This window comes from Oreochromis aureus, linkage group 3 (genome assembly GCF_013358895.1).
Source record: "Oreochromis aureus strain Israel breed Guangdong linkage group 3, ZZ_aureus, whole genome shotgun sequence".
Taxonomy (NCBI): Eukaryota; Metazoa; Chordata; class Actinopteri; order Cichliformes; family Cichlidae; genus Oreochromis; species Oreochromis aureus.
The window spans coordinates 57,982,764-57,999,663 of record NC_052944.1 but is presented as its reverse complement, the minus strand read 5'-3'; the positions used below and the strand labels follow the sequence as shown (position 1 = coordinate 57,999,663).

At 42.1% G+C, this 16,900-nt stretch overlaps 1 protein-coding gene across 1 annotated transcript; it reads right to left on the bottom strand.

Moving 5' to 3' along the window:
• Window positions 1–544: 544 nt before the first annotated feature.
• Window positions 545–16,712, bottom strand: LOC116335913. The gene is made up of 19 exons (XM_031759695.2): window positions 16,381–16,712; window positions 15,396–15,476; window positions 14,315–14,474; window positions 14,089–14,216; window positions 12,307–12,542; window positions 11,609–11,715; window positions 11,379–11,479; window positions 11,033–11,259; window positions 10,388–10,491; window positions 8,520–8,635; window positions 7,897–8,132; window positions 7,728–7,771; window positions 7,518–7,633; window positions 6,640–6,875; window positions 6,287–6,396; window positions 4,753–4,868; window positions 4,149–4,384; window positions 3,250–3,359; window positions 545–3,025 (listed from the first exon to the last, which is right to left on the bottom strand). Exons 1-19 carry the CDS (start codon window positions 16,595–16,597, stop codon window positions 1,927–1,929), a joined length of 3,780 nt encoding a protein of 1,259 aa, XP_031615555.1. The 5' UTR covers window positions 16,598–16,712; the 3' UTR covers window positions 545–1,926.
• Window positions 16,713–16,900: the final 188 nt, after the last annotated feature.

Sequence of the window (16,900 nt, the reverse complement as noted above, 5' to 3'; positions counted from 1 at the left end):
TATATGGATATTGCTTTTTGTAAAGTATCTGTCCCTAAACTTGTAATCTATTGTGATACTATAGTTATCATTAATCCTAGTGTCTACGTGTAGTAAAAACAGGACAGCTAGAGTTACAACTATGATTTTCTTTTAGGGGAGTTGTTGACAATGAGATAATGTAATCTTTAGGGCACAGAGGTACTTTTTTTTAAAAGAATATGTAAATTAAAAAAAAAGTGCAAACAGAGAACAAGATCATCTGAATGTGCATGAAAATTAATGAACATTTCCTGCAGATTAGCATCCATCCATTACTTCGTCTTGATGCATGCTCAGTCATCCAGGTAAGTAAATCTTCAAAAGCTGATTCTGTTCATCTGGACGTGGCGTTTTCAGTGGGAGAAACGTTTCGTCACTCATTCAAGTGACTTCTTCAATCTCAGCTGACTGCAGGTTTCCCCAATCTTATAAACAGATTGGGGAAATATAAATGAGATTGGGGAAACCTGCAGTCAGCTGAGATTGAAGAAGTCACTTGAATGAGTGACGAAACGTTTCTCCCACTGAAAACGCCACGTCCAGATGAACAGAATCAGCTTTTGGAGAATCCACTACTTCCCTGCAAAAGTCGCAGAAACACTAATTTCCCTGTACCATTACGCTTTGTTTGTAGTACTGCGTTAAATCTGCACCATGTTCATCTTCCAAGAAAAGTAACTAATAACATTTGGTGGAGTACTGATTAGCATGACCTCCGTAAACGCTCATTATGCTGACACAATAGGTGGAAATGTACCCTTTTTTCCCCATTTTCACAGCTCTGGCAGTTCATGTGGACTCAGTCAGTTTTGAAGTCTTTTTGTCCTTCCCCTGTTTCAAAGTAACTGCTGCTCAAGATTTAAGAGCTCCAGGTTTATCATAATCACCTCAATTTCACAAGTGCAGGTAAATGCCGGCGCAGGTTCAGCGCAGTACTGCTAATTAAGCTTCAATGTCCAGGATCTTTCCAAGGACTAAAGGTTCCTCCAGCTTAAATTGTATCCCCAAAAAAGGGAAGCTAGGTTTCGTTTACCAAGGTAACCTTGCATTTTAGTTGTTTCTAACCTTTGAGTTCCTAACCATTATTTTGTTTTCCTTGATATTCCTTTGCCACATTGCTGCTAGTCTATAGCAGCATAAACGCCCCTTAATATGCTGAATCTTTGTCGAAAACAAAAAAACCATACTGAAGGAACTTGAAAAATTCGCGGACATTACATCCAAAAAGTTACTTTTAGAGCCTGACCAATATTGGATTTTTAAGAATGATACCAGTAACTGATATTCTAATATCTCAGGTGATATTTTTTCTTTGAGACACAAAACATAACATTTGTTATGTGTACTTACTAATGTACTTCTTTATTTTAAGCTTTAATTTACTGGCAAATAGCTAATACTGGCCAAAAAAAGAGAAGGCCCTACCTGCTTTAAGAGCACTAGTTTTATTGATAAACACAAAAAATACTCAATATTTACTTTGTTTGTAAACTGAATAACCTTTGGGTTTCAGAGTTTTGGTCTGAACAAATCAAGGCATTCGAAGGCCTCAGCTGATCCTGAGAAGTTGCCTTTCTGACATTGTAAAGAACACTGAATGTAACCATTAGTAAGTAAGAATAAAAAAAGCAGCCCACTGTTAAAACAGTGAAAGAAAACATGGAATAAATGGATGGTACCCTCTTACATTGGCGACGTTATCAGGAACCACTGTCATCCATTGAACTTCAGCCGCTACCATCTGGGCCGTCTTGAACACTCACCTTCTAGGCCGTCTTGAACACTCACCTTCTAACTATCTAGAAACCTATAAGCTAACTTTCCCCAGAGATCGATTGGTATTGAGGGTGAGGCACATCTTTCCCCCTCTGGGTCACTACTGTACACACCCACCACATTTTAGTTTCATTTTTGGGGAGAGGGCATGCCGTCCATCTTAGCATAACTGTCTTCAGTTTCAACCCTACTAAGCTGCTCTGTTTGTTGGTGGCACTTCTTCTTCTGGTGGATCAGCAGGTGTCTTCTCACACAGTGGCCCTGGCTGAAACCTTTCCCACAGTGTGTGCACTTGTAAGGCTTCTCTCCAGTATGTACTCTCATGTGAGTCACCACGTTTGACTTGTGAAAGAACTTCTTGTTGCATTTATCGCAAGCGAACAACCTCTCCCTGCTGTGGTTCTTTGTATGGATCCGTCTGTCTGTGGCTGCCGTGCTACCCGAGTGAAGTGCCACATGTTGAGACAAAGTATCCAGGTGGCGGAAGCGCTTCCCACACACATTGCAGCTGTGTGGCTTCCCCCCCGCATGATTGGTCGGCCGATGAAGTTTGAGCTTCAGCTTGGAGAAGTTTTTTCTGTGTGGCTTATCCACTGCATGGACCCGGGACTCGTGGTTCTTCAGCACCCACTTCTCAGGGAACGCTTTGTGGCAGGTTCTACATTTGTACGGCGTGTTTCCCTTGTGTCGAGCGAGGTGACCCCTGTAGCCGACGACGGTGAGGAAGGACTTCCCGCAGATGTTGCAGGTGTGCGTTTTCTGGTGAGTCTGAAGATGACTCCTGAGCTGCTCTGCAGACTCTGACTGCTCTCCACACACTCCACAGAGCCTTTCTCGCTCGTCCACATGACTCCAGGCGTGTTTGATCAGCATGTTTGTCGACCCACGTAAAATCTGGCAGACTTTACAGGACAGCAGAGCCTCGCTGTTATGAATCAACATTTTCTGCTTTGCCTTCTTTATTCGGATGACTGAATGTTTGACTCGTCGATTCCCTTTCGTCTTCTCGGGTTCACCGTTCATCAGATGATCATTGGTTATGTTTGGTTTCCCATTGGGAAGCCCATCACTCAACTCATTGTGTTCATAAAGTATTAAAGATTGCAAGGTCGAGAGACCAGTGTACTCCAAACCACCCTCAGATTCCTTCAACTCCACATCTTTGTGACGTGATGTTGAGCTGCTGGAAAAAATGTTGACTGCATTTGCTCCCGGTTGATGAGGGCTTCTGTGGGAACAGAAATTTAAAGTTTAGGGTTTATTGTTGTTATTAATGATAAACAGTTTACTGGTGATTTGAGATATTCAAAGTGGTGTCTGTGTAGCATTTTCTAACACCACAGAGCATGAATTGATTGGGAGTGAATGTTTCATAAAAAGCCATCTGTCCAGTTAGACTCTTTCAGCAAACCTCAGACTTTTTAACAATTGGATCTAACAGGTGGCGCTTACCCCATGTGCAGCCCAGTTTGCTCGGTAAAGGACGGAGACTCTTCAGTGCCATCAACTTTTCTCTGTAGGAGGTCAAGCTTTTTCGCACTAGTCTGGACTCCCTCAGGTGCCTGCATGAATATCCAAAACATAAAGTCGAATTAGAAAACATTAACCTCTGGTACGTGAGCATACATCAGAATAATTTTTAAGGCCTCATGATTATTTCCACTTGAACCTAGAAGTAAGAATTTTAGAGTTCTCGGTCGGAATTTTCAACTGGAAGGTACATCTGAAGTTGAACTAGCCCTGACTTCACAGTCCAAGACATCCGACTTCTGAGGCAAATATAAAACGCATCAGTCACAGAGGCGTAGAGACTAGTAATCACTGGTTGCTAGGGAAAAGTGTACTTTACCTCAGTTGGTTGGTTAGTGGTTGCTAGAGGGTATTTGCTGTTGAGTGGGTGACATTTGCAAAATGAATACTGGAACAAAAATGTCCTTGCGATTGATTTGGTGGCTAGTAGACTGCACAGAAGGAGCCAACTTGTCTGCAAACACTTGCCAAATATTTGCTAAATAGTAGTAAAATTGTGAAAGATGTTATGCAAAGTGGAACTGGACAACATCTGCCTTCAAAGTTGCACCTTTTGAAATTTTTTGCCGACTGGAGCATTAAGATGCAACCTTTCCTTTGAAGGTGAATGTTATTAATTTACAGTTTGCATCTTGATTTGCACTACCTTTGTAGAATAAAGGACACACATTTAAAGCAGAGGGCAGTGTTACAGCAGTTACTTCAGTGTTTTTGTTGGACTTATTAGACTTTAAGCTCTGAATTTGGTCAATTAGTCTATCTAGATCTTTCACAGACATTCTGAAGGACAACACAAATATCTACCCAGTCAGTTGCAGTACCTTGAGTCGAACGAAGAGGACAATGTTCCCACTCGCCTTGATGGCTCTGTACAGCTCCTCTGGAGTCAATGGCTCTACTTTTAGAGGCTGCAGTCTCCTGTTCCTGTCAGCTGTGAGGACGTCAAAAGGTTCATCAGCAGCCAGCTGAGGGAAGGTGGACTTCAGCAGGTCCACAAAGTCGGCCTCCTGCAGGCCTCGAGGACACTTCAGGTAATGAAGCGGGTACTTATTATACACTGAGAAAAAAAAACAGAGAAGCTCCAATAGTCAGGCAGGTAGTTATCCATGAGACAAACACAACGAACAGTATGCTCAGTGTACTAACATTAACAAGAAAACAAGAGACAGCTCACCTTACAAGCTACTGCTGCATTAGGCTCCTACAGATTTTTTTGAAAATAAATTTGATATAAAACCCTAGTGACAGCAATCCTAAAGGCAACTTTGTCCAACTTTTCCTAATTTTCCAAACCCTGACACTGAAAGTTGAAAACCTAAACAAATATATATCTAAATAATCGAATTTTCAGGTATGGCCCTAAAAATTCATACCAGTGCACACTTGTTACAAATCTGAACACAGAATGAGCAGCTTTAAAATTACCTTTAGGTGAAATCACATTGACATCCCAGTCCTGCACAAAGCGGATCCTGAGATCTACATGGGAGCTTGATAGACTAATCCGAGGCCTACCAGGCTTCCTCCTGTCGGACTGATCCCTGGGAAACGATAACATTAAAGACAGACACCACAGCGTTACACTGGCCGCTTTACAGTTATTATCTTTATTTATTTTAATAAGCTGAACAAATGTGAGAAATATTTCCGGAAGCAGTAAAGATTAGATTCAAATTTAAGTCCTGTCACTGAAGCAGAGTAAGACAATGTCCAGTAAGTTTTTTTTTAATCTGCAATTTTCTTAGACCGCAAAAGTTGGAAAAGTGAGCTTTCCTCCATCCATCATCCATCTTCTACCACTGAACTGAGTTCGAGAAGCCGGAGTAGCCGTCTAAGCAGAGCTCCCTGGCTACCTTCTCAACGTCTTCTGGGGGGATGCCAGGGTGTTCCCAAACCAGCAGATGGTCATGTGACAAAGGCAGAGATTGCCTTTGCAACCATCAAGATCCCAAGACTTCAGCAGCAGGTCCTTGAGCTCCTGAACTGGGCCCATTGTTGAACCACCTTGGACCAGTCTTCGTATCTACCAACCACTCCACACCAAGAACAACCCACAAAAAAGCTGGATAGAGCACGTTTTAATTTTCATCCACACCATCTTCAGCAACTGACTGGCTCAATGAACCCCTCACATTATTTAGTCCATTTTGGCCGGTGTGGTGGAGGACACCAAGGAACAAGGTCGTGTTGACTGGAGCATTAAATTACCCCAACAAAGTTGATGCACATGAATACTGACAATATTTTTCCAACTGACAGTCAGTGATTGTACATCAGTGAATACCACGACTTTTCTAAACATGACAGAACTGGAGACTATAAAGTGCACCCTTCCACAGCTATGTTTTCTATGGCCTACTGGGTAACACCGAGGTGCAGGGAACCTCCATGTGAAGATACCACCTAAACTTTGAAATCTAGGGGCCATTTTATACCTGCTGTGTGGTGGCCAGAATCAGGATATGCTATTAATCCCTAAGGAAATTATGTAAAATTATGACAAAGCTGACATCAAATTGATATACCAGCTGCTGTCACTAGGTCTAGCTGTACTGTTGCCACTCCAGGGTTGAAATGTTGATTTTTACCTTTATTTTAATGATAAATCGATAGTGAAGCTCAAAGTCACAAATTATACAGAGCGAGATCCTGCAACACCAAGGTGACATTATCTGAGTGGGGACACCAAAACAAAACAGCCGCTTCCTGTGCTGTAACAGTGAGCATAAATGGATTCGGCTGGGTGACGACATCAGTGGCGGCACATGAAGCGACCAACCTGGCAGTATGCTGGTGCCTTGAAGTGCAGCAGCTTTCAGTGACAGTCTTGTTTCTTCAGTTACTACCTAACACTCATGACCACACGCGAGTTTGAAGGTTCAAGCACCATCACACGTATGTTCCTGTCTCTTTAAAGATTTCTATTGAACAGCTAAAACTGATCGTTTGACTGACTCACCTCCCATGCGTCACAGTTTGTTCAGGCAAAAATGACGACTCCGTAGCTGTGTCCACTTTTTTCTGCAGATGGTCAAGCTTCCTCGCACCAACCTGGACTCTCTCTGGTGCCTGAAAGAGTTTCGTATTAAAAAAATGAATTAAATTTAAAAAAAAATAATTTAAAAAAAAAAAATAATCACAAAATGTCTTTGCTGCAGCAGAAAACAGTCTTCAATGGGCATCCACATTTAGTTTCACTTTTGTACCAGAGAGCAATGTTGTACTTGCTGTACATGTTGTTTGTGTAGTTTCTTTAAAGGTTTCCCGATAATGTAGAGTAGGAGTATTTTAAAATGTAGTGAGTCACAGTACCTTCAGTCGAATGAAGAGGGTATTGATCCTTGATGAATCGATGGCCTTGTAGACCTGCTCTGGAGTCAGTGACTCCACATTCAGAGGTTGCAGTTTCCTGTTTTTGTCAACCATGAGGATGTCAAAAGGTACGTTAGCAGCCAGCTGAGGGAAGGTGGACCTCAGCAGTTCCAGAAAGTCGTCCTCCTGCAGGCTGCGGTGACACCGGAGTTCGTGAAGTGGGTAGTTCTGAAACACTAAGAGGAAAGAGAAAAATGAATCCACTCAGTCACAGCTTGTTCAGTTATCCACGACGTGTACAACACATAACTAAAAACAGTAAAGATGGTGGGAAGCTTTTTGGCTGCTTTATTGTTATTGAACTGAAGCAAACAACCATAGTCAAGGCTCTTATGAAAATGTTAAATCAGACTTTTTAATTTCTCAATGTTTTACAGCTTCAACCCACTCTGCTGGTCTCTAAAGACTGTTTCATTTCCAAAGACTAGACAAGTCAAGACCACGGTAATTCCTGCCCCGCAGGGAAGGAGTACGTAATCAGCTTAGTTCGTCTGTCTGTCTGCTAGTAGTCTAGCGTCCACAGTAGACCCATGAGTACCTAGGGTGGCTAACCATTAGACCTTCATGGTTAGTGCCCAAAGTCAGAGTTGACATTGAAAGAAAATTTCACAAAACCATTTCGAGTAATATACAATATGCAGTACTTGTCACCACACTATGCCGTGTCACCACAGCACAAGGAATGAAGTTAATTATTTATATTTTTAAGGACGGGCAGAGGACAATAGCTCTGTTGTCTGCTAGCATCCACAAGCTTGCTGTGTATGGATGGCAACTGAAGCAGTTTCTGGACACACAAGTAGCAGCTGTGCATTTACCTTGGGGTGCGACCACCTCCATCTGAGAGTCCTCCAGGATACGGATCTTCAGATCTACGTGGGAGTCTGATCGACTGAGCTGAGGCTTGCCCAGGTTCTTCTTGTCAGACTGAACTCTGGGACACAATAACATTAGTGATCGAGATCAGGCGATAAAACGAGAGATTAAATTGCTTAATGAGCAGCTGAGGCTTGTTAACATTAACTCACCTGGTGCCCAGTCTGGTTGGATTTGGGGTGGACGGACCGGCTCCCTGTTTCCCCAGAAGGTGAAAAACAAAAAAGGTTTGTATCTTAAGTGTTTCCACCAAAAACAGCAACACTGTCCTTGTTTTTATGACAGACAGATCAAATACTTGTTCTTAAGGTTACACGGTACCTTCAGTCGGACGAAGAGAGTAGTGTTTCTCCTTAAGGTGATGGCTCTGTGGATCTCCGCCGGTGTCAGCGTGTCCACACTCAGCGGCTGCAGTACCCGGCTCTTGTCAGCAGTGAGGATGTCAAAAGGTTTACCTGCAGCCAGCTGAGGGATGGAAGACCTCAGCAGGTCCAGGAAATCAGCCTCCTGTAGATCATAAGGACACCGCAGCTCCTGAATGCGGCTTTTCAGAAACACTGGGAACACAAAAGCCAAGTAGGTAAGAGTCTCAACTAATAACACGAGTCACAGAGGATATACCGCTGCTGTAGCTTGTGCTGGTCACAGTCACAACCAGCGATTACCGAGAACAATCTAAAAGGTTCACAGTTATATATCAGTTACAGTCATTTGGTTTAAAATGATCCAATGTTATTTGACGCGAATTTAAATATGATTAAGAAGTTAACATGACTCAGACCCGTGTGTTGATTTTGTACAAGCCTGCAGGCACTCACAGAGCCTCTTTTTAGACTGTTAACATTTCAGAGTCTCAGCAGAAAAGCTTCCAGAGAGACACAAACTGTTTCACCTCATACAGGAACTGGAGATGTGACCTCAGAGCTAAAAGCTTTAAAATTTACCTTGGGGTGCGAGCACCTCCATCAGAGGGTCCTCCAGGATCCGGACCCTGAAATCCACATGTGCGAATGGCCCACTGAGCTCAGATTTGGTAGGTTTCCTCCTAGCAGACTGTATTCTGAGACACAACACACACAAGGAATATAAATTAAAGGTGAAAATCAGGAGATGAAAGAGAAGCTTAAACTGAAAAGTTTTCACATGTGGCAGCTGATGATTACTGGATATTTGTGTCTAATTATGAAGAGGAAATGACGGGGTCGTTATGGTTTATAGGGCTGCCACAAACGATTATTTTGATAGTCGACTAGTCACCGATTATTTTTGCGATTAGTCGACTAATCGGATCATGCATCCATTGGACGTAAAACGTACAGCTTATTGCACCAGCAGCATCTGCTCTTATATAACATTAGCTTACAGTTTTAAGTGTTTAGGGTATGTGCTAACTAAAAATAAAGACAAGATGATAGTTTATTAAATTTAATGAGATTTACAGATTGTTTCGGTAAAGTTTAATAAACTCCTTGCTATCTAAAATATAACGGGACACCGGAGTATATTCTCGAACATCTCACACTTCTGATAACCAGTTGTCTGCTTGACGTTTATTCAGTCGTGTATAAACTATAACTTTAATCTCAGCCAAACCGATTTACTCAGGAACAAATAAAATACTCAAAAAAAAGGCCAAACAATAACATTTTTAAGTTATCTAACTGACTTATATATGTTTAACCTGAGTAGCGAAAGACAGTGGTGGGTTTGAAAACGATTTGCCGGGAGTCCGGTGTTCTCACGGGCTCTAGTGAGCCTTGCCCCGGCTAGCTATCGAGCTAGTGGGTAACAGACGTCTCCCGAAAACGTCGGAGCGCTTTTGAAAATATGCAGTGTCTTGATAAACTGAGCAAATATTTGAGGTTTACACAGCTACATTCTCGCCTGAAAATATGTTAAACGTTTATTTTGTGACCCAGAAAGATTAATAAGAGTAATATTAAAACTAACTAGCTGCCGCCATTGTTGAAAACTGAGCAGGGCCGCGCTATGAATTCTGGGACACTGCTGCTTCTTCTTCTTCGGAGTGTAACGGCAGCTGGCATCCTTGTACATGCAGTGCTGCCATCTTCTGTTTCAGTCCGTTATTACACTCTTAAATCCTACTACTTATTCCTGCGTCTTTTGTGATCTTACAAAGCTTCAAACGATGCGTCGACAGTCGTCGACGATTTTGATAGTCGACGTAATCGTGACTAGTCGACTAATCGTGGCAGCCCTAATGGTTTAACAACCTGAGATGAACTACTAGACATGACATATCACACTGTCTCGTTATGCATTTTACTTAAACGAAAGCAGAGGTTTTGGCAGTTTGATGGTTCGCAGCATTCAGGTGTGTGTTAACAGAATGCTGAGGAGGAAAAACATCAGCAACGATCTTAGAGAAGAAACTGTATCTGCGAGAAAAAATAGTTACCAAAGAATCTAACATCCATCATTCTGCTTCATTTTCTACAGTGAAAACACGCAAAGCAGCTGCCGATCTTCTCAGGAGTGAATGCCCCAGCAAATTCACCACAAGGTCAGACTGTGCAATGCTCGGAGAAACTACAGGAAACCAAAAAGCTCCATCTCAGACTCCAAGGGCCTCAGTCACATGTTAAAGTTCACACACACCTCATACCAAGAGTCGGCACAGTGGGGTGATGATTTGGCCACTTTGCAGTCACAAGAGTCAAGTGCAGACCACAGCATGAATGAATTTTTTTTTCATCCTGTCTTGATATGCAAAACCTTAAAATTAGGCTTTTACAGATCTGTTTCCTATGGCTAACTAGCCAATATTTATTATAGTCAGGTTTTGACTCACCTGGGTTTCTTTCTGGTTGGTTTTAGGGTCAATGGAAGAGTTTCAGCTAAAACATCTCCTACACTCAGGAACTGTTTCGCTGAGGCTTGAAGCTCCTCCGGCGGCTACAGAAGAAAGAAAAGATTTAGTGGTGTACTGTTGGGCTGTGCAGTTAAAGGCAAATGTATGGTGCCCCTGAGAGGCCAAACGGACTGCAACTTAAGAAAACACCAGCAATAAGAAAAACGCTGCAAAAGCACACAAAACCGACAGATTCTCCACTTCTTTTAAGTGTCTCCCAGCGCAATTCTTAGCATATTTTGGTTCCTGCAACTGGTCCGTCGGGTTATTGTCTCCCCAGAAACACTTCCCTTGTGCTTTTGGAAATCTGATTTGTCCTATTTCTGTTTTCGTTTTTCCTATTTCCGTGTGTTTTGTGTGCTTTTGCAGCGTTTTTCTTATTGCTGGTGTTTTCTTAAGTTGCAGTCTGTTTGGCCTCTCAGGGCCACCGTACAAATGGCACTCCTGACTGGTCACACGTGGAGTTTTACAACCTATTTAAATGCTCAAAATTCTCAGAAAACACAAAGACAGACAAAAAAACAGATTACTTCTTTGTCTGGTAAGATTTTTTAGTAACAGACAAAAGTCTTTGTGAATCAGCACCTTCAGTCGGATATAGAGCGTAGAAGTCCTCGTAGCCCTCTCCACCTCCTCCGTCGTCAGTGACCGTACTTTCAGAGGCTTCAGTTTTCTGCTTTTGTCACTCACAAAGAGGTCAAAAGGTTCATCGGCAGTCAGCTGAGGGAAGGTGGACCTCAGCAGGTCCACAAAGTCAGCCTCCTGTAGACCCCGAGGGCACATTAGCTCATGAAGCGGGCACATCTGATACACTGAAAAACAAGGAACACACATGGACAGGCTTTTATTATTTAACTTCAAAGTCACAGGCACTACAAAGAGACCCAGTTTGTCCAAAGAGACACCAAACTGGAGGTTTTTTTGGGCACACCTCTGGCTGAGAGCACGTCAGATTTCATTTTACCCAGGATGCGGATTCTGATCATTACATGCGTCTGTGTTTTCCTGAACCCAGGTCTGCCCACCCTCTTCCTGAAAGAGTAAAGAAGTCAAAAACAACATTATAACAAATAATTTAGCCTTTCATATACGAAGTATGTGTTTGTTTTTGTCCTCTATATTTACTGGTTATTTACAGCAGTGTTTGAATACTTGAGGTACCTCATGTGATCAATGCTTTGGTCAGGGGCAGAAGACACATCAGCAGCAGCAGCTTTATTTCCGTGCAATGGCTGAAGCTCCTCTTCAGCTTCTAAACTCTGCTGATTCTGAAATAAAGATGTTTTGACAGTTTTGTTTAGAAAAAAGGCACAAAAACAGTCAGACTGCAGGAATGTTCATGATTCTTTCCTTATGAGAAGATCCCAACTAGACTGGCTGGATTGCAGCCCCACATCATGACAGAGCCTCCACAGTGTTCTACAGATGGTTGTGGATGCTCACTGCACACCATGCTGAGATATGACACTTTTTTTCTTTTTTTTTTTTTTTTTAAACCATAATAGCTCTTCAGGAATCACCTTGTTGGTGCAAAAAAAATCCTTTACTTTTGGAATTTTTCATAGATTCATCTAATAAAACTAAAAAAGAAACTAAAAAACTAAAAAGAAATGAAAACAAACTGTGTTTTTGAAACATGCTTCTGGTAACAAATAGCCTGAAGATCCATTTTAAAACTGGTTCTACGCCAAGACCTCTGTTCTGTGTAGACACAACACTGGTTCATCCCTTGAGTTTGAGCCTTTTTATGCTTGAATGATTCATTCTACAAAAGACACCATCAGAGCAACGAGCAAAGTCAAGAAGATAGTTTAGAGGAAGTTTACTCCAGCAAGGGCGTAACACATTAGGCACCTTACCTTCAGGCGGATGTAGAGGGCAGAATTCCCATTTGCCCTGATGGTCCTCTCGATCGCCTCCGGAGTCCACAAGTCTATTTTCAGAGGCTGCAGCTTTCTGGTGTTGTCAGTTATAAAAACGTCAAAAGGTTCATCAGCAGCCAGCTGGGGGAAGGTTGACCTCAGCAGATGCAGGAAGTCAGCCTCCTGAAGACCACGACGACACTGCAGCTCATGAAGCGGGTACTTCTGAAACACTGCGATGCAGAGGGAAAGACAAGTTTTCATCTAGACTGAAGGAAAAGTTTCACCCACACACTACAGGCTTTAATTAAAATTTAAAAAAACCTGACTTTTTATTCATTCCTGTTCTTTAGCTGTATTTTACAAATGCTCCAAATAAGCTGAAATACATTATGGGGTATCTGCAGCAGTCACATTGCCCATAAAACTCCATGACCTCAGTTTAAACTGAGATGGGAAAAAACATCCAGAGTAAAATCCAAACCCTGAAAGATGCAACAGTAATGGTTTATTTATTTATTATTTCTAGGGATGCACCGATACCGATACTGGTATCGGGTATCGGTGCCGATACTGTAAAATGTGTGCGTACTCGTACTCGTAAAAGTTAACCGATACCATGAACCGATACTCATAATTCCCATGGACTTAAACGCCACGGTAACATAAGGTGTTCACAGTTGATGTTATGTGATGTAACTCTACCCTGAATATAATTTGCCCTGTAATATGTCGCAAGGTAAATACAGGTAATTAGAGCAATCAAACTGTTACGTTAATCATAAAAGTATTATTTTATGGTATGTAACTCTGAAGGAGTTAAAATATTTTCAGAGTTCTAATTTTCTGGAGGCCTGTGAAGGTAGCATAAAACGGGACCTTGCATGGGGAGATGCACGAGGTTAGCTGAACCAAAGTGAGAGACTCGGCTAGTTTTACTGAGGTTAACCAGCACAAAAGAGTGTGTGACTAGAAAGCTGACCGTGTGAGAGCTTCACAACAGAGTGTGGGTGAAGTGACTTTTTGTTTCAATGGTCGCACCACCGTGCTGTTTCCAGCTACGACCGCCGAGGCTACAGGCTAGCCCGGACTGCTTGGCTGCGCCTCGGAGGCAGCCGCTATGGACTGTCGGAGAGCTGGACAGTGACTCGCTAACGGCGCTGTAGCAGAGACAGCATCGGGTCCGCAGGGAGTGGATTTAGTGTGGGACTGGTGAACGGCGACCTACCGATCAGCTGAACTGTAAGTCAGACTTTTGTGCTCTTACTGGGAGAAGAGGATTTTTCTCCATCGTCCGGCGTGAGCAACAAACAGGCCTGCAACAAGTGTGAATGTGAGTGTGTGTGGGGCCCATGTGTGAATATTGTATGTTTAGTGGATTTATATAACGTGTTTTGGAGTGTATATTAGTGAGTCACTTACCAAAAGGTGATAACATAAGTTGGGTTGTTTAATATAATTTGAAAGGGAATTATGTCATTTATACAGTGTATTTCATTTGGTTAAGGAATTGGAATATCATTTGAGTTTAAAAAAGGGATGTGTTGTACAGTATTTGTCTCTGCCCTTACGTTCAGTAAACGTTTCGTTTGTGTTAAAGAGTTGTGTGGGGTCGTTTCTTTACTACTGGTTAAGTTTAACTTGTGTGTGGTAGAAGTATCGGTTTTTGTACTCGGTATCGGCAAGTACTCAGATCCAAGTATCGGTATCGGATCGGTTTGAAAAAATTGGTATCGTTGCATCCCTAATTATTTCCCATCACATTTTTTTCACACTCACCCCTCTTGGAAAGCACGTCGATCATCGAGTCCAGGATGCGGATCCTGAGGTCCACGAAACTCTGCGCTTCACTGATCCAAGGTCTGTCTGCTCTCCGCCTGTCAGTCTGAACCGTGGAAGGCACGAGCCTAAAGAAGGAAAAGCACAAAATAAACTCAAGATCAGCAAACAAGTCACAAATGTTACAACAGCACGCGCACACACAGAGTGGTGTCTGTACACTTACAGTGTATTTGTATCTTGTAACCGTGGTGCTGCTTCATAATATTGCTGTGCCATCTCCTCCTCCTCGTCATCATCCTCCTCTTCCTCTTCTTCATGTTCGTCTTCCTCTATTTGTTCCTCACTGTAGCCTGAGAATCCCAGGCTTTGGCTGTCCTCCACCCCTGGAAACAAATTCAAAGTTCATTTATTTAGTTTTCCCACCTGACAGCATTAATCATGCAAATATGCAACCATGAATAAACAACAGTTAACATGCTGTGTCAGGGAGAGGAAGGAAAACACTGTTACTTAAATTCTCGTCTTCAAATTTTGTTTGCTGGTAAAAAAAACTATAATTATATGAGGCTCCAACAAACACTTCTATCACTACTTAGTCTGCCAATCTTTCTGATATTTAACGTTTTCAAGCTGTACTTAAGATAATGTCCGCATTTGTCTGAGTTTATCAGCAACAACAGCAACAATTCTAAAAAAAAAAAAAACCCCCACAAGAGTCAAAGAACAGCAGTTTTAAGAGCTTTGAACCAGCCATTATCTGAACATTAAACCAGTTCTGTAGGACAGTTAATTACACTCTCCCCTTCAGTGCGTGAACGTGTGATTACAACTGAAACTGTCCGTTGACTGGGGTCAAATTGCAGTCAAATATTTTTCACCTGAACGCTAAAAAACTCCAAAGGTTTGACTCTATCAGTCTTTTATGTCTCAAATTTGGGAAGTTTTGTTGTTTCTAAAATTCAGCTTCAAATTAAGCTCAGTTAATTCAACGTATTACTAAGAGAAAAATACTGGGAGGTTATAATGCCCAACACACTGTTCATTACAGCAATGCATTTGACAAAGTCAAATAAAAAGTACCAAATGACATAAACAGAAACAACAGGGGTCCCAGAGTGGATCCCTGCAGTACGCCACATCTAATTTGAACTGCATTTATACAAATGAACATCAGTTTTCTTTAAAAAAAAAAAAAAAGAAAGAAAAGATAATAACATCTCTTATGTTTCTGTGTATCTTGATCCATTACAAATATGAATATGACGACTTTGTTTACATGTATCAAAGTAGGTTAAAAGTCATACTTGGCTCATATTTGTGCTGCTCCTGATCTTCTGGTAGTTGACCTCCTCCAGCCTCACAGAGGGAAAACTGCTGCTGGTCTTCTGCACCACAGAAGCATTTTAGTGTTATTAAGTAATAAAGCAAAACAATCAAAAAAAGATTTCACTTCAGAATTATTATTATTCTTATGAGCGCAGTTGATACTGTTGATTAACGAGCAACCTGTTTCATTCTCTTGAGTCACAGCAGTAGATGAGTTAAGCTTTAAATTCACCTGATTTACACGTAAACAAACTGCAGACTCCAGGATTCCCACATTCAAATAGCTTTCACATATGGCAGCTATTTGGTGTCCATACAGGCTTTTGCGTGCCTGCAGGTGTTTCAAGGGGAAAGTCCTTTTCTTAACACGGTGTGTTAACTATAGCACAGTATTTTTTTTTATAGTTGATTTAAATAAATTTCAATAGAAATAGTCCTGGAAAACGCTGTAAAATCGCTCCACAGCGCTTGAACAAACACCGTTGTGTGTCCATGTAGCCGCCATCTTTGTTTTGATTCGGGAACAGCGGCGCAACTTGAGAAACGATTTAAAAATGTTTATTTAAATCAGTCACTGGGATGGTTTTTTTAAGTCCCGACGACTCTGTCATGATTCTAGAGAGAGTTTTATAGCAGCTGTAGCTGTCTTTAAACGACATTTCGAGGTTTTAAAAGCCCATCGGATTTCACTTAAAGAGAAAGCAAAGGCTAGCTCTGTGACATTAACACGAGCTAATAAAAACTTCAAATTCTGAAATATGACATGGCTCAGGGGTGTTACATGTATACCGAATTGAGGAGTGTTATAATCTGGTTTTGAGATGTATACTCGAATGTCAATGGGCTTCACGTCAAGCAAATAAATATTAAATTAGTGTTTTGTAAACGGGGTTCGTCATTACGCGAGCTCTCGCTCTCTCCACAGGAGAACAACACACTGTTCTGTTATCCACACACACAGACCTAACGCTTCCAACTTGACTTCAGGCTGCAGGAGCTCCAGCAGTCTCCTCTGCCGGTCAATCTCCTGCCTGAAACCCACAGCCTCCTCCTCGTACTCGGCTACAGTCTTCTCCACCACCGCTAAGATCTCCCGGGCGGCCAAGGTGAGCTTCTCGGCGATGACTCCTCTCAGCATGTCGGTTTTGGACGTATTGGGGTCGGATGAGTCCGGCTCCATGGTGGGGCTCAGTGGGTCCCGCTCACTTCTTTACCGGAGATGGAACAATTAACGCGCGTGGGGGAACGTGCGGCAGGGACGATACACTACAGGCGACGTACAACAGCAAATGCTGCCCGGCTGGAAACATGAACCACAAAAGAGAAAAAGACCATACTAAAATCTACATGTATCATGATTTCACCCTATTATATGTATTAAAACCTGCTGTTATTGTGATGGAAATGCAGTTAGAGTGCCAAATAAACCTAAATGGGGTTTTTTTGAGGGGGGGGGGGTCTTCTTTTTATAATAAATAGTGAT

Excerpts from the sequence above, each read along its gene's own strand:
- LOC116335913 (XM_031759695.2), bottom strand. The coding sequence starts at position 16,597 with ATGGAGCCGGACTCATCCGACCCCAATACGTCCAAAACCGACATGCTG. Across the intron at positions 10,492-11,032 it reads CGCTCTATATCCGACTGAAG|CCGCCGGAGGAGCTTCAAGC; the intron begins GTGCTGATTCAC and ends TTTCTTCTGTAG. Across the intron at positions 4,385-4,752 it reads CAATGTGATTTCACCTAAAG|TGTATAATAAGTACCCGCTT; the intron begins GTAATTTTAAAG and ends TTTTTTTCTCAG.